Consider the following 20,771-nt stretch of genomic DNA (forward strand, 5'->3'; position numbering starts at 1 on the left):
ATTTCCACTGTGATGTGAATCTGACTGGTGATCACCAAAGGAGGTCAATGGTGCACATGCTTGCTTTATGGGATTTCATTACTTGTGGATTTATTCAGACTTATTTTTGTGCATGTTGAGGAGTCTTTTCTGGTGGTAGAGAACTGGCAATCACTACTCCCTAGTTCTATTTCAAGTTTTGCTTTTGGGTCACAATCTGACCTTGGGCAAGTCTCTGAATCTCTCTGTATGCCTCAGAGATAATGCAATATTATTGATGATAATAAATAAACTCCCTTTAAGAAACTTTAAAAAATAAACACTTCTTAATTCTTTTTAAGGCAGCATTCAGGCATATTTTTGCTGCATGTGTGAGTGTAATGAGATTAGCACACGTGACCTGTCTGTTTAGCAAGATCAGACTATACCGTATAATTTCCCATGCCATTTTGCTATTTTAGAAGGGTCAGAAACCTTGCTACGTGACTTGTTGACTTTTTGTTCATGCTCAGTCACTCTGCCAACCTGTTGTCCATTTGGATTGTTTCTGGACGTTGTTTTGTTTGGAATTTCCATGGCAGTAGACTGCCATGTCCTAAGCCATAAATTAAGAATAACTTGTGAGAACTGAGTAACATGAGAGAGTGTTTGACGAGTCCCAGATATTTTCACTGCTGCCAAGGAAAGGTATGTCCGAGCAAACCAGAATTTGAGGGGAAATGAGATTTTGTACACATTGCTTGAGTAAACACTCCAAGACTCTCCCTTCTTAAAGCCACAGTAATGCTCTAGTAAAGGCTTTGTGTAATTATGGTGGAAAAATACAGCCAGCCCATGGGTTGGGATGTATTCAGTTACGTAGTATTTTATTTAAATCTTTTTTGTAGAAAGAGGTGGTAGAGCTTGGTTGGTTTTGAAGTTTGGCAATCCCATATGGAGCCTTTCACCTGCATATTGGCTGTTCAAATCCAGCTGAGAACAGCTAAGCAGTGAAAGCTATTACAAGTGCACATGTGGAGTTCACAATTGGCATTCACTGGTCCCTGTTTTGTCCTTCTCATCAAAGAGGCCCAGGATTGAATTGGTCCCACAGAGTGAGCTAGCCTCTCATCTTTACAGACTGTCTCTTTAGGTTAGAGATGAAGCAAGGTTGGGGGGCGGTCAGTATGAGGAAAACTTGCCTACCACGGCCTGTGATGTACTACCTCTGTGGAAAGACAAAGACCCTCAGTCTTCAGGACGGTCAGTCTGACACTCTCTCCCCTCCCCGTTTTTGGCTCCTTTGCAGCTGGGGATTTCCCAGGTGGCATAAAGTCTGCATAGCTCTGGCAATCCCTGATTGGCAGAACAGTATGCTTACTACCAGTGTAACTTAAAGCAGCCTCAGGATCAGGGTAAAGGAATAGAGGTTTAGAGTGTAGCCAAGTATTAGGCCCTAAATGTTTGAATTGTAGCAGTAGCATCACCCCTCCTCTTTCTTTTAAAAAAAAAAAAAAAAAAAAAAAAGATTTGTGGGAATAAAAGGAACTTGAAACCCTCCTAAGTGCAATAAGTGTTTATGGTTGTGTGAATCATGGTATTAGAAAAATGTTTCCTTGTAAGCAGTGAAATATTTGGTCTCATAACAAGAAGACTTTAATTATTGCTCATTTACAGTGGAGTTCCTGTTGAATCACATATTCACCTCCAAATTTCTACCTGATGAGGTTGTCGGGGGGGAATATTGTCAGAGTGGGAATTAAAGAAAGTCAGTAATGATCAGGCACTTACTAGAAAGTGTGTTAGTAATTCTTACTGAGCCCTCTCCTATCAGTTCATTTCCTATTCCTCACAAGCTGCAGTCCTGGAGATCCAATGGTTTTCCCTTCAGACAGCCCACTTGTTAAAAGTGACACTTTAATGCAATAATCTCCCTGAACTACAAGCTATTTTCAAAGATAATTATTCACATGGCACCTAGGTATTGAGGTGGTGACTGAAGTAGAAATACCTGGGATAGATAAGAAAGCTGTGATTAGGTTCCAATGGCATGGCCAGGTAGATAAACAGACCCCTAGTAAACAGGAGAGAGGCAGTGTAGTCTTGTAATTAGAGGAGACTCCTGGGTTCTGTTCCATCCTCTGCCACTGACTAGCTGTGCAATCTGAGTAAATCCCTTAACCCTATGTGCCTCACTGTTTCCTTTTATATTATGCGGGTAATGATTCTTGTATATCTGACACTGGGGTGAGAAGCTTAGTTAGTGGTTTAAAGCACTTAGTGGTTTAAAGATCCTCAAATGAAAGGCATGCTATAAATGTGCAATATCATTATTAAATACCCATGATGCATTGGAAGGAATTACAGTAGAATCTGTATAATTGCTATAGACTCAGCACAGAAATATGTTAACAATGCAATGATGCAGTTCGTGGTGACTGAGAGCCACTTATTTCTTGAATCACTTTATAGCATAAATAAACTATTAGACCATTAAAATCAAAACACAAAGTAAGTTGGACTCATTAAGCAGTATTGTTAGAGCAGGGGATGCAGGGACACATAGTGGCAGTCACCATTTACGTCCGGTAAACACTTCCAGTCTTCATGTGCGTTGCATTTGCTGGGATATATTGCAGTTCAGCGTTCTGTAGCTATCATCTCAGTTAGCAGCCATAGTGTTTATTAATGGGCCCCTTCAATGAATTTTGTTCTCCCTGTTAACCAGGAGGGTTGGAACAGACACGCTGCTACGAGAGGCCATGCTGCCCATGATGAGAGGCGGCATGGCCTTGGGGATGAAATAGCCGGGGCTCAGTGCTAACGTGGCCACACAGAGCAGAAGGGCTGCACTTCTGCTGCACTGGAAGCATGTTCTAAAAATTCAGGAGAGTCATGGTGTCTCTTGGCTTCGTATTTATTGTGTAAAAATATTGTAGGCCTTGTTCCTCTTCCAATTCCAGTGAGTTTGCCTTTGCTTCTCCTCTCTCATGCCATGAAACTTTTCCCCTTCTGTACTGGCACTTTCTCCAGTCTGTCTGCCCCAACTCCTGGGTTGGGTTGGATTGGGTTGGGTTGTGTTCTCCCTGTGACCACTTTGTTGTGCTGATTGCAGTGGCACCCTCTGCTGACCATGCTGAAGGAGCACATCGAAAAGGTCACTGGTCACACCTTCAACTCTCTGCTCTGCAATCTGTACCGAAATGAGAAGGACAGTGTCGACTGGCACAGTGATGATGAGCCATCACTGGGGAGAAACCCCATCATTGCCTCACTCAGCTTCGGTGCCACCCGAATCTTTGAGATGAGGAAGAAACCTCCACCTGTGAGTGTGTTCTACTTTCCTCCTCATTCTTGTCTTCAGAATCTAGATAGCAGTGTGAAATTCCCATCACTAATAATACATTGGAAAGCAGGTACAATGTCCTTTTGGGGATCTTGCATTTTGGAGCAATATGGTATGTTCTACCCAAAACGACACCAAAACACAGCATAGGCTGCATACAGTAAATACAGGAATCATTTCATCCATCTATGAAATGCAGCTGCTTCTGAATTGGAATGTAACAGCTGTCTAATAATGCATGGACACATTACTCTACAGTGAAATTACATTTTGAGGATTCCTGCAACTAGGGTGAAGACCCTCCCAGTTAGATTGAGCAATGTCAGGGGCAAGCCCCTGCAAGGAGTGGGCACACAAAATTAGAAGGGGGCTCTCATAGGGTAAATAAATACACTACAGACTTATTGAACTACTATTTTTGTCACCAGTTAAGTGATGCCTAACTATAAGGTATTTTGGGGCAAAAAACAGCTTTAGTAGAGGCCCAGTACATAAAAGATCTCTTACACGTCTTACACTGGCTCTGATGTATGAGTTAGCAGTGAGGGATAATGAACTGGGGGAGAGAAGGAGGATGAGGTTTTTAATTTCTTTATTATGCCAAACTGCCTCATCATACTTCTCAAATTAAGCAGAGTCTGGGAGGGGAAGTAAATTACTTGAGTCGCATGTCATGTTAATTTTCCCCACTGTATCTTTTCCTGAGTTCATTATTTCTCTGCTCCAAAACAGGTGAGGTTACACACACCAGTACTCTACATCAATGGCCATAGTAGTATATAAGTGCCCTTGATGCTCTGATGACAGGGAGAGTCAATAAGAAAGCTTTAGGAAGCTTTAGTTGGTGGCTGGATTGATTCGTAGAAGCAGCGATATTTCTTTTAAAGGGTCAGGGTTTAGTGAAGTTCACTTAAATTCAGTGTAAACTCTGCAGTTTTCCCTTAATTCTTGAAAGCAGCATCCTAAATGTACGTAGCCCCTGGGCAAGCCTTCTATTCATTCTCTGCTTTCCAGCTTCTGGAAGTGTGTTCACTGTGGGAAAAGGAGGAGAATCCCGTACACTCCATACGAGTTTGGCTGCCTTCTGTAACTTGATAGGACAGTTTCTTATACAGCTCAGTTTGGAGCAAAGTATGATTTCCTAATAGAAAGATCCTGCAGGCCCCCTCATTCTCCCTATCTGAAGGCTCCTGACCAGCTAAATCTTAGTTTGTAAATGAAGAGTATTTATTTGCTTTGCAAGTGTGACATTCCTGGCAACATCAGTTGCTAGAAAAATACTGGAACTGTTTACAGCTTAGAAGCAGATCACAGCATCTTCTTAACACCCACTGCTCTTTCTGCTCCTTGTCAACATGTCTGCATGAGATCTGCTGTGGAGCTTTTCTGTCAGGGTGGTGATCTATTGGAGCCAGGGACTTTGAGTGGCATAGAGTTTGTCTATGTTCTCAGAAAAGTTGGAGCTGGAATATAAACATTGTAATAGAAAAGCATTCTTCTGTCTCTATTACAGTATTTGCATAAGTGAACGCTACAGTTAAGATTGCAAAGGAGTCTTCACTATAACTCCTTAGTTTCTTTTAGGAATAGTTTTCAATACTTGATCTCAGCTTAAAGGTCAGTAAGTACTCTTGGAAAGTTTCAGGGAAAATCAGTTCAGCTTTTTTGTGTATGAAACAAAAACATTTTTCCAGCTGTAAAAAGAAAATTTTGGCTTGCTTTAATTTGCATTCAGATAACTGGAAAAACAGCTTGAATGTGTAAGAGTCAACCTCTGCTAGAGATGTAAAATCAAGCCATGTTAGGAAGATTGGGTTTTTGGGGTTTTTTTTTTTTTTCTTTCCCAAGCAAGAAGTGCAACAGGAAAGCTTTCTTTTTGTTCATTGGGGTTAAGGAGGAGACCACGGATGGCCTAAAGCCATGTAAAATGCCGGGCCTACTCTGTAGTTCTTATGTCAGAATATGTTCTTCCCATGCAGAGGAAAGCTTGTTGTGGGAGGCTGCCAGGACTTCTCATCCACCCTGGTGGTATTGTGCGGGTTGTGCACCTGTGGGTGAACACTTTTCACAAAGCAGTTACTCCATATCTGACCTATCAGTCCTTGTCCTCAATGGAATCACCTGCACAACACCTTCAAAAGATGAGCATAGGAATTTAAATTCCTAATTCTTCTAGACACTGAAAATCATGGTTGCAACAGAGGCACTGGTTTTATGGCTCATTACAACAATTTATAACCTACTAACCTTTTTCTCTGACTGCAGAGGTGTTAATTGCCCACTTCATTTTAAGTGGGTTTTTTTGCAACAAGTGTTAACCCCTTATGCCTAACAATCTGTCTCACCTTGTATTTGGTTGTGATACTCTGGTTACCTTTTCCAGACTTGAAGAAGAGTTCTGTGAAGCTTTAAAGTTTCTCTTTCACCAACAGAAGTTGGTCCAATAAAAGATGCTACCTCAGTTGTCTTCCCTCTTCCATTAAAATGACAGCCTCATCCAGCATGATAACATAGACAAGACAATAGGGGAGAAATAGACCATTTCAGAGTCAAGGTGTTGGTGCACTATAATTATTCATTATATAGGTATAATGTTTGTTTTATATGTTTACTACATGTGTTTGTGGTTTTATATTGTCTAACCTAGACAGGTTAAACCTTTTAAAATTCTTTCTCTAGTTCTAATTTGCATTTAATGGAGATGTCTCTTGAAGGCTCTTGGGTTGGCTGAAAAGGAAGTACTGAATAGAATGTTCTAAAGTGTAATCTCCAGACCAAGATCACCGTTGAATGAGTTTCTGTAAACAGTATCCTGTGCCTAAATGGTATTCAAGTTTAACTTTTTATACAGCACATGATACATGTTCTTTTCAAATTCTAAAAGCTATGGTATTTTGACTAGCCTGCAATTTCCCTTCGAGCTTCCTCTGACACTAGAAGCTCAGTCAAGCAGTAGTTGCAGGAGCCTCTGATGGAAATTATAGCCCTTCAAAATGTACTATCAAATATGTGATTGTCATATTTTAATGCAATGTGCTATCCTTTTTTTCTTGAAAAGATATAAAATTGACTTTAGGCATTTGGGGTCTGTTGGCTGCTCTGTACAAAAAAAAGTTATGGGTCAGCGAACATAGTTTAGGAAGGGGGTGGAGAATTCAGATTAATAGTCATCACAGACTTTCAAGCTATCTAGTTTATCATCTGCCAGTATTAGAGATTCAGGTTATCCAGAGTCAATCCTGAAGCTCTTCTGAAGAGTGGATAAATAAATAAATCACTTCCCTTTAAAAATCAAAGACATAGGTGTTCTGTATGTGCTTGTATTTTTGAACTGAGCTTCTACTGAAGGGGTAATAGGAGATTCTGGTTATTTATTTTTTGGTTCAGAGATATCAAAGGCCAGCATGCCTCTTTATATTTTGCACCCTCATCCTGCCTCCAAAGTAGAGCTATCAGGATGGAAGGTATTACAGATGTTAACCCTGATATCCTGGTCAGATTGGAATTTAGATGATTGTTCTGCTTACCTGAAATTCCACCTGCATTTTCAGATGGATACAGGATTAGTCTCCTCTTCATGCTTTAACTCATATAATGTTTCTGTGCTTAGTGAAACAGCTACTGGATTTCACTTCTGAGATGGCTTCTTTTCACTTTTTGATGAAGTAATCTTTGTGTGTACCTTGTATAAATGGCTTTGAGATCCTTTGGGATGAAAGGTGCCATATAACTGCAATATGATACAGAGCATGTTAAGGTAGAGACTTGCGTCTGATTAAGTGATATAGGAAAAAATAAAAGCAGCGCGCTCTCTCTCTCTCTCTCTCTCTCTCTCTCTCTCTCTCTCTCTCACACACAAAACAAGAGGATCGCAAAACAGTGTAAGCTACTGAGGTGGTAAAATAGTGCTAGATTGATGGCCCAAGTTTTCATCCACTTAACAGATACAGCATAGTTAGTAGCAGTGCAAGTGTCTCTCATGCTGCTCTGCCAGTGTGGCTTAAGTCATCAGGAGTGAATGGCTTAGCCCCTGATGAATTCTGTCTTTGCCTCTCTTCCGAGTCAGCTGTCAAGGATATAAATGGTCTGACAAGTTGTTTTTTTGTGAAGTTGACATTTGTCAGCTAGAAACTGGGACCATTTGGCTCATTTCATATAGGCCACTAAAGAACTGTCACATGGTTACGTTCCTAGAGTCATAGAGTTTAAGACCAGAAGGGACCAGCAGCTCATCTAGTCTGATCGCCTGTATCTCACAGGCCACCAACACTACTCAGCAGCCACGCACTAAACCCATCAACTGAAATTAATCAAAGTATAATAGGCCACAAAACAGTCTAGTTGCTTGTGCCATAGGCAGAGAATTGGAGGGACCAAGGCACACCAACTGTATCATGCAACAAAGCTAAGGATAGTTGTACCTCATATAACCGAGCATCATCAGCTCAAAAAAATCACTTACCCAAGCTCCCCTCTCCTGCATCCTGCATGCCAGAGCTGTAGGGCTGGGATTGGCTCGAAGCCGTCAGGGTCGAGAATAGGTCCTGGCTCCCCATGTCAGCAAATGACCCAGTCCCCTGCTCCACATCGTCCTCCAACTTGACCTTCTCATCCACAACTTCTTTGTCGGGGTTGAGTTCAGTGTCCGCTGCCCATGGGCCCGCAGAGGTATCCATTGGTCTCTTGGCTGTGGAGGTGGGGTCATCGCTGAGGATGGCTTTCAGCTCCTTACAGAAGTGGCAAGTCTCTGGCTCCGCACCAGAGTGGTGGTTTGACTTCTTAGCGTTTTGGTACCCCTGCCATAGCTCCTTGACTTTCGCAAGGCATTGCAGCATATCCTGTTCATAGTCTTTCTCTACCATTAAACAAGAAATTTGACCATAGGTATCATAGTTCCTTCAGCTGGAACAGAGCTAGGACTGCACAGCCTCCTCTCCCCAAATGCCAATCAGATCCAGAAGCTCTGATGTGCTCCAAGAGGGAGAGCATTTAGTGGATGGACCCGCCATGGTCAGCTGGGAAGATGAGATCTGACCTCTCCACAATGACCAAGCAGGAAGTGGAATTTCAAAAATTCCTGGGACTTTTAAAGATGGAGGGGCTGCAGGTCAGCAGAGTTCAAACTGATGGCCAGAGCAGTTAGGATGGGCATTATGGGACGCTTCCTGGAGGCCATTTACCGCAACATAACCAAATGAAATGTTTAGATTGACACTTTGTCACTAAAATTTTTGGCACAAAAAGCTCTACACCTCATCCAGGTGGTTTTATTTTATCACAAAATCAGGTGAGTTGGGTCAGCGGCGGGGAGCGGGGGTGATTGCAGTGTGAACACCACCTCTGTTTTGACGCAGAAAGCTGACTTTGGTCAACAAAAGTCTCTAGCATAAACCAGGCCTTAGAGAGATGTGGGTAGCCTGTTTAATTTCTGCTGATATAAGAGTGCACTCTGTGGGGAGGAAAGAATGTCTCATTCAGATACTACCCAGTGCTCATAAAAACACAGTATGCATTTCACAAATTCCCCATCGAGGTTGTTATGAGCACATGGCATGGAAATTAGCATTATGCTGGAGACCATTTTGTTTTAGCCCCGAGTCCTTTTAAACATTCTCTCTTCTCAGTGTTGCCTCTTCTGTTGGTTTAGAAATGGGACAGTTTTGTGGCTTTGTGTGTAATGTTTTCTCTCTGCCTTGAAGTGCCTGTTTCCTATTTGGCAATACAAAGACCATTATGAAGTGAACTAGCCACTTTTGTCTTCTAGTTGTAGGTCCTATAACTTGAAGAAACCTCCCTTGCCACTGCCCTTTTTCTTCTGTTGCAGTTTCTCCATGCACAGAAGCATCAAGTGAGTGCTTGGTTTTGGAATCAGTGCCCACCCTGTGATTAAGCCAGAACATCCGCCTGCATGAATTAATGTGTTTAGCTCCCTCCCCATACCAAACACATCACCTCTTCAGTCCCGTGTTTTGTATTGCTTGGGTGTATCTCTCTGGGATAAATGATTCCTCAGTCTTGTTTGGATAGGTCTTTCTGACACATGCTGCTTCTTGTTGTTGCTATGATTGTCACTATAACTTGTCTTATTGACTGGGGACTGAGTTGAGAATCTCCAAACTCATCCCATCAAGCCCTCTCTGAAATTGATCATTGACCTTAAAGAAAAGGGTTAAAGGACTTCCTAAAGGGTGTTTCACTGAAGCTCTTACCAGGTTCCCCTGCCCTGTTGGACCTGCCTTGCTGCAGAGCGAGCCTTCACTGTGCTATAAAGATTATTCTGGTGCAGTTACCCTGCTAACTGCAGTGTGAGCTGTGAAGGGAACTACAAAAGCCAGTTGGCAGGCTGCTATTTCTCAGTCTGTAACCAAGGAAACTGATGGCTGGGATGTGCGTGGTGTGTGCGTATGTTAGATAATAGCAGAATGTTCGTGATGTTCTGAAAATGTTGATACCAAAAACCTTGTTTTTATAACAAACAGCCTTTGAGTGAGACATTAAAGCAAGGTCCTTCCCGCCTATCTGTGAGTGGTGTCCTGACTGAAGTTAAAGACTTTATAGTTTTCTTTGGAAAGAACAGAGGAATTAACCCCTGGTGTCCTGACTACCACAGATTGGTGTGATAGCAGAGAAATAGTGGAGAAACTGTCAAGAGTAGAGTAAGAGAGAACTTCAGTGTCATTGACAGAGGGAAAATAGATTTTTTTTCAGATGGGATTTCAAAGGGGATAGTCAATATGGAGAAGAGATGCAGGAAATGATGTTCCAGATGCCAGGAGCTGCGGAGAAGGCTTCTTGAACCACTGTTGGCAAGACAGTGAGAGAGGACCGAGGAGGAAGGTGAGGCAGCTGGGGAAAGGAGGGAAGCCCTCCTCGAGGCATGATACTCGGTGATGGCTTGGTGATGGTCATACTAGACATAACTAGATAGGCAGTCTGTGAGGTCAGCTGGAGGACGACCATGAAGACATTGAAAAACAATGTAGGTAGTTTTAACTGTACCCTGAGGTGAATGGGACACCAGTGGGTTATGTGAGGATGGAGTGATGTGACTGTACGTGTGAAGGGCAAACAGCAGTTTTGGCATGAGGCTGTAGAGAAGGGAACTGCAATAGTTAGACAATGAGGAGTTGAGCAGAGGTGGTGTTGAGGCAATGGAGTACCTGGGCCGTATTACAGAGGTGGTGATAAATAACCAACTTGAGTGTAGAAGCAAAGTCAAAGGTCAAGGATGAAGCCAAAACTATTGACAGTGGAGCCAAATAGGAGATCGGAGTGGAGTTAAAAATAGAGGGATTGGAGATGTTTGAGGTACTCCTTTTGCCCAAGGTTATAGTTATAGGAGGGGATGGGGAGTCAGGACTCCTGGGTTCTATTTCTGCCGCTGCAACTGACGTGGACCTCGGGCAAGTCACTGCATCACTTTGTGTCTCACTTTCGTCAGTTGTAAAATAGAAATAGTAGCTCTGACCTCTCTCGAATGCCAGGACAGCCTCAGATGAAAAAACACTATCCATTGCAAACTATGGTTTTATTTGAATAAATATTTGTATCCGATTTTTTTCCAGTTATGTACCCTGTTCAGGAATGACAGAAAAAACGATGTTTGGGAACAAGCAAATGTAAAAAAGCATGTAGAGCACAAGCAAAACAAAGTAGCACATCACTTAATTCTCTGAGGGGACAAGGACTGCTGTGTAATGGGCATGGCTGAGTCTTATGTGATGGAGAGATACTTAGCATAAGCACAAATCACTCAACATAAATAACAGAAATGAAGATTTCAGAAACTCGACACAATTTTCTAGACATTTCTGGACTCATTTCCAATGACTAGCTAAGTTTCATTATTCTAAAGCCCTTCTCCACTCACTGAGAGCAGTCAAGAAGGGGGTTGTTTCCTTTTCAGACGGCATGTTAAATGGCTGATCCCAGGGCTGCATTCTCACTCTTGAATTCTGAATCCAGTCTCCGTTGCTTGCAGACACAATAACTGTTTTCAGAGTGCTGAAAGCATTTGGCACTGTCCCTGTTAGGGGAAATTTGGCAAGCTGTTACTGTGTTAGAGCCAAACCTTATTTTCCAAAACAAATGTTGCCTCTGTCCTTGCCCAGCCCTCAGCCCCAGAGCAGGTACAGAGCCCAGTTGTTTGCACCACATATCTAATTCTCCATGCTGCAGCCTGTTTTCTTCCTTTCTTTTCTATAACCACTTGTCTTCTGCCAAATGTTCTGGGCACTTCCTAGAATCTCATTGGTTTTGAATGTAAGGTGAATGGATCGTTGACACAGCTAAGCACATGATATGAAGGGCCAGAAGCATATGGATAACTGAGCAAGCTTAGTAGTTCTGACATAGTATGTAACCATACTAGCTACATGGTTGTGGCAGGTTGAGATTCTGGACCGCAAGGCTGCCCTATTACCCACACATCATGCTGCCTACGCTTTTTGTGTTTTTTTTTCCCCCATTGTAAATTCTTCCTTTGCCTTCCAACACAAAACATCTCCATCTCATGCCAGGCCCATCTCCTGCCACTGTCCTGACAAACTTGTGTGAAACGTCAAGAACAATGGTAAGCGAGTGACTTTATAGTCTGGAGTGCTGTATTGTGGCGCAACTGCATGATGGGGGCAGGAGAATCCATACGTGGGAGAATTTCTGCTGTAAGGTTGAGTACTCCACCAGAGCTTTAGAAACCCATTAGTGTCATCGCATGAGTTCAGTCCCTTGCTGAGTTGTACCAATTGGTACAATGGGACTGTGACGTGTCTGTAAAATAGCATTGGTGAATCTATGGTAGGGAACAATGCCACACTGTCCCCAGGTGTGCATAGAGAAGTTTTATTAAATCTTATCTCTAACTTCATTGACTCTGTGGCATTGTTTTTGGGAATAAGTCAAAGGTCATATAAGGTCCAAGAATGTGGTCATGCTTTTAAATTTTACATTCAGGAAAGATGTGGACAAATTGGAGAAAGTCCAGAGAAGAGCAACAAAAATGATTCAAGATCTAGAAAACATGACCTATGAGGGAAGACTGGAAAAATGGGGTTTTTTTAGTCTGGAGAAGAGAAGACTGAGGGGGGACATAACAGTTTTCAAATACATAAAATGTTGTTACAAGGAAGAGAGAGAAAAATTGTTCTCTTTAACCTCTGAGGATAGGACAAGAAACTGTCAGGGTAGTTAAGCACTGGAATAAATTGCCTAGTGAGGCTGTGGAATCTCCATCATAGGAGATTTTTAATAGCAGGTTAGACAAACACCTATCAGGGATGGTCTAGATAATACTTAGTCCTCCCTTGAGTGCAGGGGACCAGACTGGAGGACTTCTCCTTCCATTCCTACACTTCTATGATTCACTGTTTCCTACTATCTAAATCAGCAGACTTCCTAATTATAAACTATACATAGTTAAAGAAGGACTTGGAAAATATTTTACCTGTTTGGCTGGGGCAGTATAAACGCAGGCTTTTATTGAGGTTACAGGTGAAAACTATTATGAGCAGCTAATCTTAGTGCACCAAAATACAGGCCGGTTCCTTTTTCAGGCCCGTGTTTCAAGGGCTGCTCCTTTTCTACCAATATATAGAGTTGACCAAGCTGACCATATAAAAATGACCATGTGTATCTCCACATTGATTTTTAAAGTGAATAAATGTGATGTTTTAAATACTTAGAAGTGATTCTTTTATTTTCACGTGCCAGCACCATAGATGGTTCTGAAAACCCACGTAGGTTGTTCCTTCTCTAACGTGAGCTCCAAAGATAAAAGTTCTACAATGAGGACTTTGCAGATAATTTTGGTGATGGTGCAGGAGGCAGAATAAAGTCCAGCTAGAGTGCTCGTAACTGAATTGGTTCTGCAGGGCTAATAGGAATGCAAGCCTTCTTTTTTTTTGGTGAGTAAAGTCAATAATTTTGGCTCAAAAATGAACAACGTAATGTGGTAAGAGGTGCTATTTTTACATAATTACTTTTCTGACAACAGTTCCAACAGATAGGTTATCTTATCAGATCACATCTTCCAATCCATTTTAATCAAGAAGATCAGGAGGCAAATATGAAGAGTTATTTCTTGTCCAGACATAAAATGAGGTGATGTAATCCTGTGAAATGAAACCAAGCTGTTATAATGGTATTTATTTGCTGTTAGTCAGCAGTCATGGACTTTTTATAACATCTGTTTAAAAACAAATAAACCTCCCCTCCCTCTCTCTGAAATTTAAAAAACAAAAGCAACCCCACCCCTCCAAAAAAGTTCTTTATCTCTGCTAATAGCTTGCTGGGTATGTTTCTAACAGAAGAAGATGATTGTCCAAAAATTCTTGGGTGCCTCATAAAACTCTTTTTCAAACCAGCATTGTTCTAGCAAACAGCATGTTAGGCTTGTTTTGAGCAGTGCTGAGTACCTTCAACACTCTCAGACTTCAGTGGGAGCCAAGTATACTCAGAACTTTAGAGAATTGGGCCCTTAGATACCACAAAGAAAAACACAAATGGTTCCATTACTCCCAGCACAAGCACTGGCAATATGACTGGCCATATTCTGTCACCCTCTGACTTCGTGGGCATGAGGGATTGTTGCTGTAGTTCTCAGTCAATTCTGTCACGTCCTGCTTTTTGTTATTTGGAACCTTTTAATTGGGAATTGATCTGAGACCCACCAAACTTATTTCACTTAAATCTCACACTGGATTTAACACTCCCATTTTAAAGGGGAAGGCTTTATCTGCTACATCCACATTCTTTTTGTCCTTTTTTTTGCATTGAGAATTGTTCGTACCCAAATCTACTCTCATTTAAACACGGAGGCCTACGTTTTCAGGTGATGCTGACTGAGTTCCTCATTCTTGGGTGCCTCACCTGATTTTCAGAAAGCACTGAGCACTTGTCCTTGTAAGGTGTGTCAAGTTGGGCACACTAAAACGAAGCACCCAAAATCATAAGTCACTTTTGAAAATTTAGACCTTTGTTTTTTAAAATGGAAAGCAGTTTTGGGTTATAATTATTTTTAAAATAACACTTTAAATATCATATTCTTCAAGTAGTTGTGGAGCACCTTTGACTGGAGATTTTCAGTAGCTGTGTCCATGGATTTGCCCCTGCGCAATATGTATCCTAGTCTCAGAGTGTGCAGGGAAAGTCGGATCCCCCACCGCTGCAGTATACATAGTTAGCTTGCGAACTTTGTCGCCTTAGTTGATTTATTCTTCTTTTTCTTATTTTGAGTTTAATTGATTTTCTTTCTGTTTTCAGTCTTTTCGTTTGTTTTTCTTGCACTTTATGCATTCTTCCTTTCTTGGCAGCCAGGGTTTCCTGCTGCCTCAGTTCTCCCTTTGTTTGCGGTCTCCTCTCTGCCCAAAGTATGGTCAAAACCCTATGGTTTAAACTTTACAAGATCTGCTCCATTTTGAAGAGCAGGTCTAGGAAGCTGAGGGGAGGGACAGGCTCAAGCTACTCCTTATGGAGTACTCCTTAAGGACTGCCTATGTGTCCGGGCCTGAGTCCCTCCCTGTACATTGGTCTCAGAAGACCCAAATACTTCATTGACCTCCAACATCCAAGTCCCATCAAGCAGCTTTGCAACTTCCAACACATGCTAAGAAAAGGTGACCCAAGTCTAATGACAGGGAATGGAGGAGGAAGGTGAAATCTCGGTAAAGGTCAGTTGCTAAGGGGAACTCTTGTCCCGGTACGGATGCAGCGGAGGCTCCTCTCCATCCTGATACTGAGTCTCACCCACCTTCAGAGAAGACTTCTGAAGCTTCCCATGTTGAGAAGCCCTGCTTAGTACCAGCCTTGACATCCACTTCAGAGCCCTCTTGACATAAGAACTCTGCAAGGAGATCAGCACCAATACCAAACCCCTTGGTTACTAGCTCTTCTGGTACCACATACTCTAACAGGCCCGGTGCTCAAAGAACGTACAGATTGCCTGTTCATGATACCTCTGGTACCGGCAGCTACATCACAGCAGGCTGCCCAACAACTCGCTTCTCTGGTGCCGAGCTCGTTCCTGCTCCCACAGGACCTCTTCATCCTTCAGGAATTTGACGCTTTTCTTCTGGCTAGTGCCAGAAAGGATCATCTGATGGTGCTGTTGGCCCAGCAAGTATCCGTTCTCCCTTTGGCACTGACCTGACCACTAGTCTTGGCGCCACCTCCAGCACAGATTCCATCTCCAGTCCCCAAGAAAAAGGGAGGATGGAGACCAGTCCTATACCTCAGAGTGCTAAATTTGCAAAAATGGAAGTGCTTTTGCTTCTGGTGCACCCAGAAAGGACTGTCCACAATGGAGTCCCACCTCACTTGCATACTCGACTACCAGTTGAGCATGAGGATCTCAGGCCTGCTGCCGAGTTCCAACAAGAGCACCTTGCAGCTATTATGGCTTTTCACTCTTGCAGGTGGAGTGTCCACATTCACACACCCCGCAACATACAGATTCCTTAAGAACATGTCCGACCCCTTTCTTTCTATCAGAGAGCCTAAAATACGTTGGTACCTCAGTCTTGTCCTCAATGTCTTGATGAAACTACCCTTCAAGCCCATCGTGAACTGCTCACTCTTTCCTCTGTCCTTCAAGACCTCCATCTTAGTAGCCATCACCTCAGTTACAAGAGGTGGAGAATTAAGCGCCTTTTTGGCAGATTTTTAAACAGTATTCTACCTGAATGAAGTGGTCCTTCATCCCCATCCTCATTTCCTCCAAAGATCTACAACAATCAGATAGTGCAGTTGCCAATCTTTTATCCTAAATCCTCCAAGAAAGAAGCTAATCTTCACACCTGTAGACCATGAAATTTCATCTGGGCTGGGCCTACTTATAAAATTAAGCTACCAAATTAATAAATTGCATATTGCAGAGTATGTGAAATGGTGGCTGGAGTCCCTTTTGAAAAGGGGTGATTGTTTCTCATTGCAACACACCCATGCTGTCTTTCTATTTTCAAAGTATGTCTGGTATTTCATTAAGGTAACTGTTTATTAATTGCCTCTCTGTCTGGACCATTTTCCCTAATGAGCTTATCCTCTGGGAGTAACTCATCTATGCAGTAAACAGAAATGTGTTAAATGCAGGGCATGCTAGACCTCCATGGCTCCAGACCTCTCAAAATACCTTATGATCAAAGCTAATGGCTGGATGCCACCCCAGGTATTGCTCAATTTAATCACAACAACCCCAGTACCTCTTTGTTTGAAGGGTGGAACACTGAAACTACACAACACATCTAGGTGGCTAGCACCCTTTTCACTAAGTAAAGCACATGGGTCTCTCCCTCTTGTATTGTTCTCTGAAATTCCTGTGTTTACTCATGTAAATTACCAAAATGCTTTGAAAAACATTGGATTTAAGAATATAAAAGAGAAGCAATGGATATGAGCAAACAGGCAAGCTTCAAGAGAAAAAGAATCATTCTTGACAAGAAACTGACAAGAACTGCCATCTTGCCCAGCTGTCTTCTGAGACCATGGATCCAGGCTCTCGGGGGAAGCTGCTAAGAAACCATCACCGCCTTTTGCCTGCATTGGTGAGGATAATTACTTTTGCAGCTAAAATATACTGGACTTTTGGTTTGGGGGCTCATTTTATATGTTTATAAGTATAGTAATTAAAGCCTTTCTGTCATTATCGAACGAGAGGCGTGTCAATTCCTGAGCACACTAATAGCAGATCCCAGTCTGAGTTAACACACTCTGGATGTTAGGAAAGCTCTTGCTTATTACTACACAGAATCAGATCCTTCAGGATCTCCCCCAGATACTTTGTCTCTTCTGCAGACAGGATGAAGGGAGCTCCTATCTCTACTCAAAGCCTGTCTAAATGATCCTCAGGATGTATTCTGTTATGTTATGAAGCTTTTGGATTGCACACTCCCCTGGGAGTGACTGACTATTCTACTAGGGCACAGTCTGCTTCTATGGCTCTACTTAGGAACATGTCCATTTTGGACATCTATAAGGCTGGCACCTGATTATCCATTCACATCTTCTCCAAGCACTGCTGAGCCATGAAATTGACATGGCTACCCATTCCAACTGGGAACCAGCAGCCCTGGCTCCCAGCAGCATGGGCTGCTCACCCCGCTCCCAGCCGAGACTGGGAACTAGCTACCCCGGCTTCCACTTTCTTGTCAGAGCGGTGAAATTGACAAGAATGACAGCCCCACCACCGATACAAGGGGACGGTGGCTACATTGGCACTGCATCGCCTTAACTATGCTGACAAAAGCCTTACACCTCTTGTCGAGGTGTTTATATTTTGTCAAAAAAAAAAAAAAAAAAAAAACCAGGGCATTTTTGTTGGCAGGAGGCTGATTGCAGTGTATACACCAGCACTGTTTTGTCAAAAAAAGCTGATTTTTTTCCAACAAAACACTAGTGTAGACTAGGCCTCAGTTTGAGGCAACTACTCCTTTGCTTCAGGCTGCATAGAATCTTACTCTAATAACCCTCTTCGGAGTCTGAGTTGTGCCATGATGTTTCTGAATGACATGGCCTACACTTGTCTTGCAGATGATACAATAGTCTTTCAGATGACACAATAAGTTGTGGCCTGTCTTATCTCTTTCCCCTGAAGCACAGCTCCATTTCATCTGACTTATTCCATTCTACTAGAGACAGGCTTTGTTTAATTCACTTGGGAGTAATTGCCATCTTGAGCAAGGGCTGGAACATTTTAGCAATGCCTCTTCAATCTTCTGCAGGCTAACTGCAGTGAGTGTGATTTTTAGGAGTGCACCAACCATTATAAGAAACAGGAAGAGAGACTGCCTCTGTAATTGTAAATAAATAAATGGGGAAAAAAACAACTGGAGCATCAGTTCTGTGTCTGTCTTCAGGGTTTGTGGTTGTGTTCTGCAGGGACACTGTCAAAGTTTAGAAGCTTAAAGCTTGACCTACATTTTTTAACTCATCTGTTTGCAGTCACCGTATATATTTGTCTTTTTTCATGAACAAATAATTGATTCAGTGTTCTCTCCCTGGCTGTCTTCTCCTGCACCTTATTCCTATAGGGGAAAAAGTCAGTAGCTCAGCCCTCAGAAGTGACTTTACACTAACAAACCAGTTTGCATACAAGCCAACTGTTGAAAAGACCCTAAAGTTAACAATTCATTGTGTCCACAGTGGGGTGAAGCTACAATAACAAACCCATGTTTATGCAGCCCAGGCCTTGGGACTGAACCTGCAGCGACAAACTATCACGTCTTAGAAGTGTAGCATGTTTGTTTTTTTTAATTATAATGGCAGATTTTAGTTTCATGCTTCAAGGTTTATTATAAACAAAAAAATAAAAACACCTTGAGTCTGTCCATTTTTAATAGTAATTTTTCAGTTTAAAGCAATTTAAAGAAAGCAGTTTAAAGAAATTCTGTAGGTGAATTTCCACCTTAAACCTCCCTGAACATCTCATTACACCTTTATTAAACAGGGATGGTAATGGTGCAGACAAGGCAGAAGAGTTCCGTAAATATTTCAGTTCTGTATTTGGGAAGAAGCTGGATGGTCACAGTTTGCAGTCATAATTAAATCATTTCTATTCGGACAGTAATACAGAAAATGTTAAACAGCTAAAGCTAAACGTTTTCAGATCTGCAAGACCAGATAATTTGTACACAAGAGTTTTAAAAGAATTTAGTAGGAGCTCTCTGGGCCATTGAAGTTGATATTTTACAAAACTTGGGAGGACCGAGGAAGTCCAAGAAGATTGGGAGGTGGGAAGTTAATGTGTCAGTATTTTGAAAGGATGAACAGGATGACCCAGGTAACTATCAGCCACTTAGCCTAGCAAAGATTGATATGGGATACAGACAATAACGAATTAAATGATGACAGCATATTTAATACCTATCCACATGGTTTCAAGGAAAATAGGTCTTGGCAAACAATCTTGATAACATTTTTAGAGAGATTATGCGTTTGGTTGGCAAAGATAACTGTTGGCATAATAAACTTCTGTAAGACGTTTGACTTAGTACTGCATGACATTCTGATTTCGAAAATTAGCATTATACAAAATCAATGTAGTACCGATTTAAATAGACTAAAAATTAGTTTTCGAGATCTATCAGTTAGCCAATTGTAAATGGGGAATCATGATCCAGGGGGGTGTTTCTAGTGCAGTCCCAACAGCCATCTGTTTTTGGTTAAATACTAGTCGTCACTTTTATCAATGATCTTGAAGAAAACAAAATCACTGCTGATGGAATGGTAAATAATGACAGGTCAGTTCTACAGAGCAATATGAATGGACAGAATGATAAATTGTGCACAATTTATCAAACATGCATCTTAATACAGATAAATACAAGATCTAGCATCAAGGAAACAGTAATGTAGGTCACTTATAGGATGGGGGCCTGTATTTTGGAAAGCAACAACTCAGATGGGACTTTAGGAACCATAGTGGATAACCAACTGAATGTGAGTTTGCAGCGTGATGTGGTGGCAAAGAGCAAATGCTATCTTTGGAAGTATAGGCCGGGAAAGACTGAGTAGAAATAGAAAGGAGTTACTACTATTGTATATGGCATGTGTGAGACCAATGGTAGAATAGTGTGTCCAGTTCTGATGTCAACACTTTTAAAAGAATGTTGACAAATTGAAAAGATTTGTGGAAAGAGTTACAAGCGTGATTTGAGGTCTGGAAAACCTCACAAATAGATTAAACTTCTTTATTCTATTTATTTTAGCAAAGTGAAGTTTCAGAGGTGACATCATCATGGTATACAAGTACCTACATTGGAAGATTTTGAATAGTAGAGGGTTCCTCAATCTAACAGACAAAAGCATAACAAGATACAATGGCTGGAAGCTCAAGCTAGACAAATTCAGACTAAAAATAAGGCACAATTTTTTTAGTGAGTGTAATTAACCATTGGAACAACTTACCCTAGGGATGTGATGGATTCTCCATCACTGGAAACCTTTTAAACAAGGCCCAATGGCTATCTAAAAGATAAGCTGTAGTCTAACTCAATTAGAAGTGATGGGCTTGATGCAGGAACCAGTTGGTGAAATTCTAGGTGTTATGATTAGTCTGACCTCATACATAATCGTTCCTTCTGTGAACCTTGGTGAAATACAGCTGCTGCCTGACAGTAACACAGAGGGTGGTATAGCTTGTCTTCATGATACAGTGAGAACCTCATCAGGCTGAAGTCCTAACTGGTAACTTGTTGGGGAATCCCTTTCTTGTTTTAACCTTTAATGTGGAGTCCCCTAATGCACACAAGTCTGTATTTTTAATTCTTCTTTCTAGGAGGAGAGTGGGGACTATACTTATGTGGAAAGAGTGCGGATTCCGTTACCTCATGGAACTTTACTGATGATGGAGGGAGCTACCCAGGCAGACTGGCAGGTGAGAATACTTGGGCAACATGAACATGCTTTTCCCCATCGTGGTACACTTTTCTGGATTTCCACAAAGTACGCCGTTGGGGACATGAATTACTGGGAAAGC

At 41.9% G+C, this 20,771-nt stretch overlaps 1 protein-coding gene across 5 annotated transcripts in view; it reads left to right on the plus strand.

The window, feature by feature from the left end:
- Nucleotides 1-20,771, plus strand: part of ALKBH3 (alkB homolog 3, alpha-ketoglutarate dependent dioxygenase) — a 40,410-nt gene that overhangs the window by 18,739 nt on the left and 900 nt on the right. For 4 of the 5 annotated variants that reach the window (XM_067557589.1, XM_067557587.1, XM_067557588.1 and 1 more), the window contains exons 8-9: nucleotides 3,074-3,283; nucleotides 20,571-20,669. In XM_067557589.1, coding sequence (XP_067413690.1) covers nucleotides 3,074-3,283; nucleotides 20,571-20,669 — 309 coding nt within the window. The remainder of the gene's footprint in view (nucleotides 1-3,073; nucleotides 3,284-20,570; nucleotides 20,670-20,771) is intronic. The other variant, XM_067557591.1, reaches the window with a different exon arrangement.

The sequence above is a fragment of the Emydura macquarii genome, unplaced genomic scaffold (assembly GCF_026122565.2).
Source record: "Emydura macquarii macquarii isolate MOO-44397 ecotype Brisbane River unplaced genomic scaffold, CSIRO-AGI_Emac_v2 contig_1876, whole genome shotgun sequence".
NCBI lineage: Eukaryota > Metazoa > Chordata > Testudines > Chelidae > Emydura > Emydura macquarii.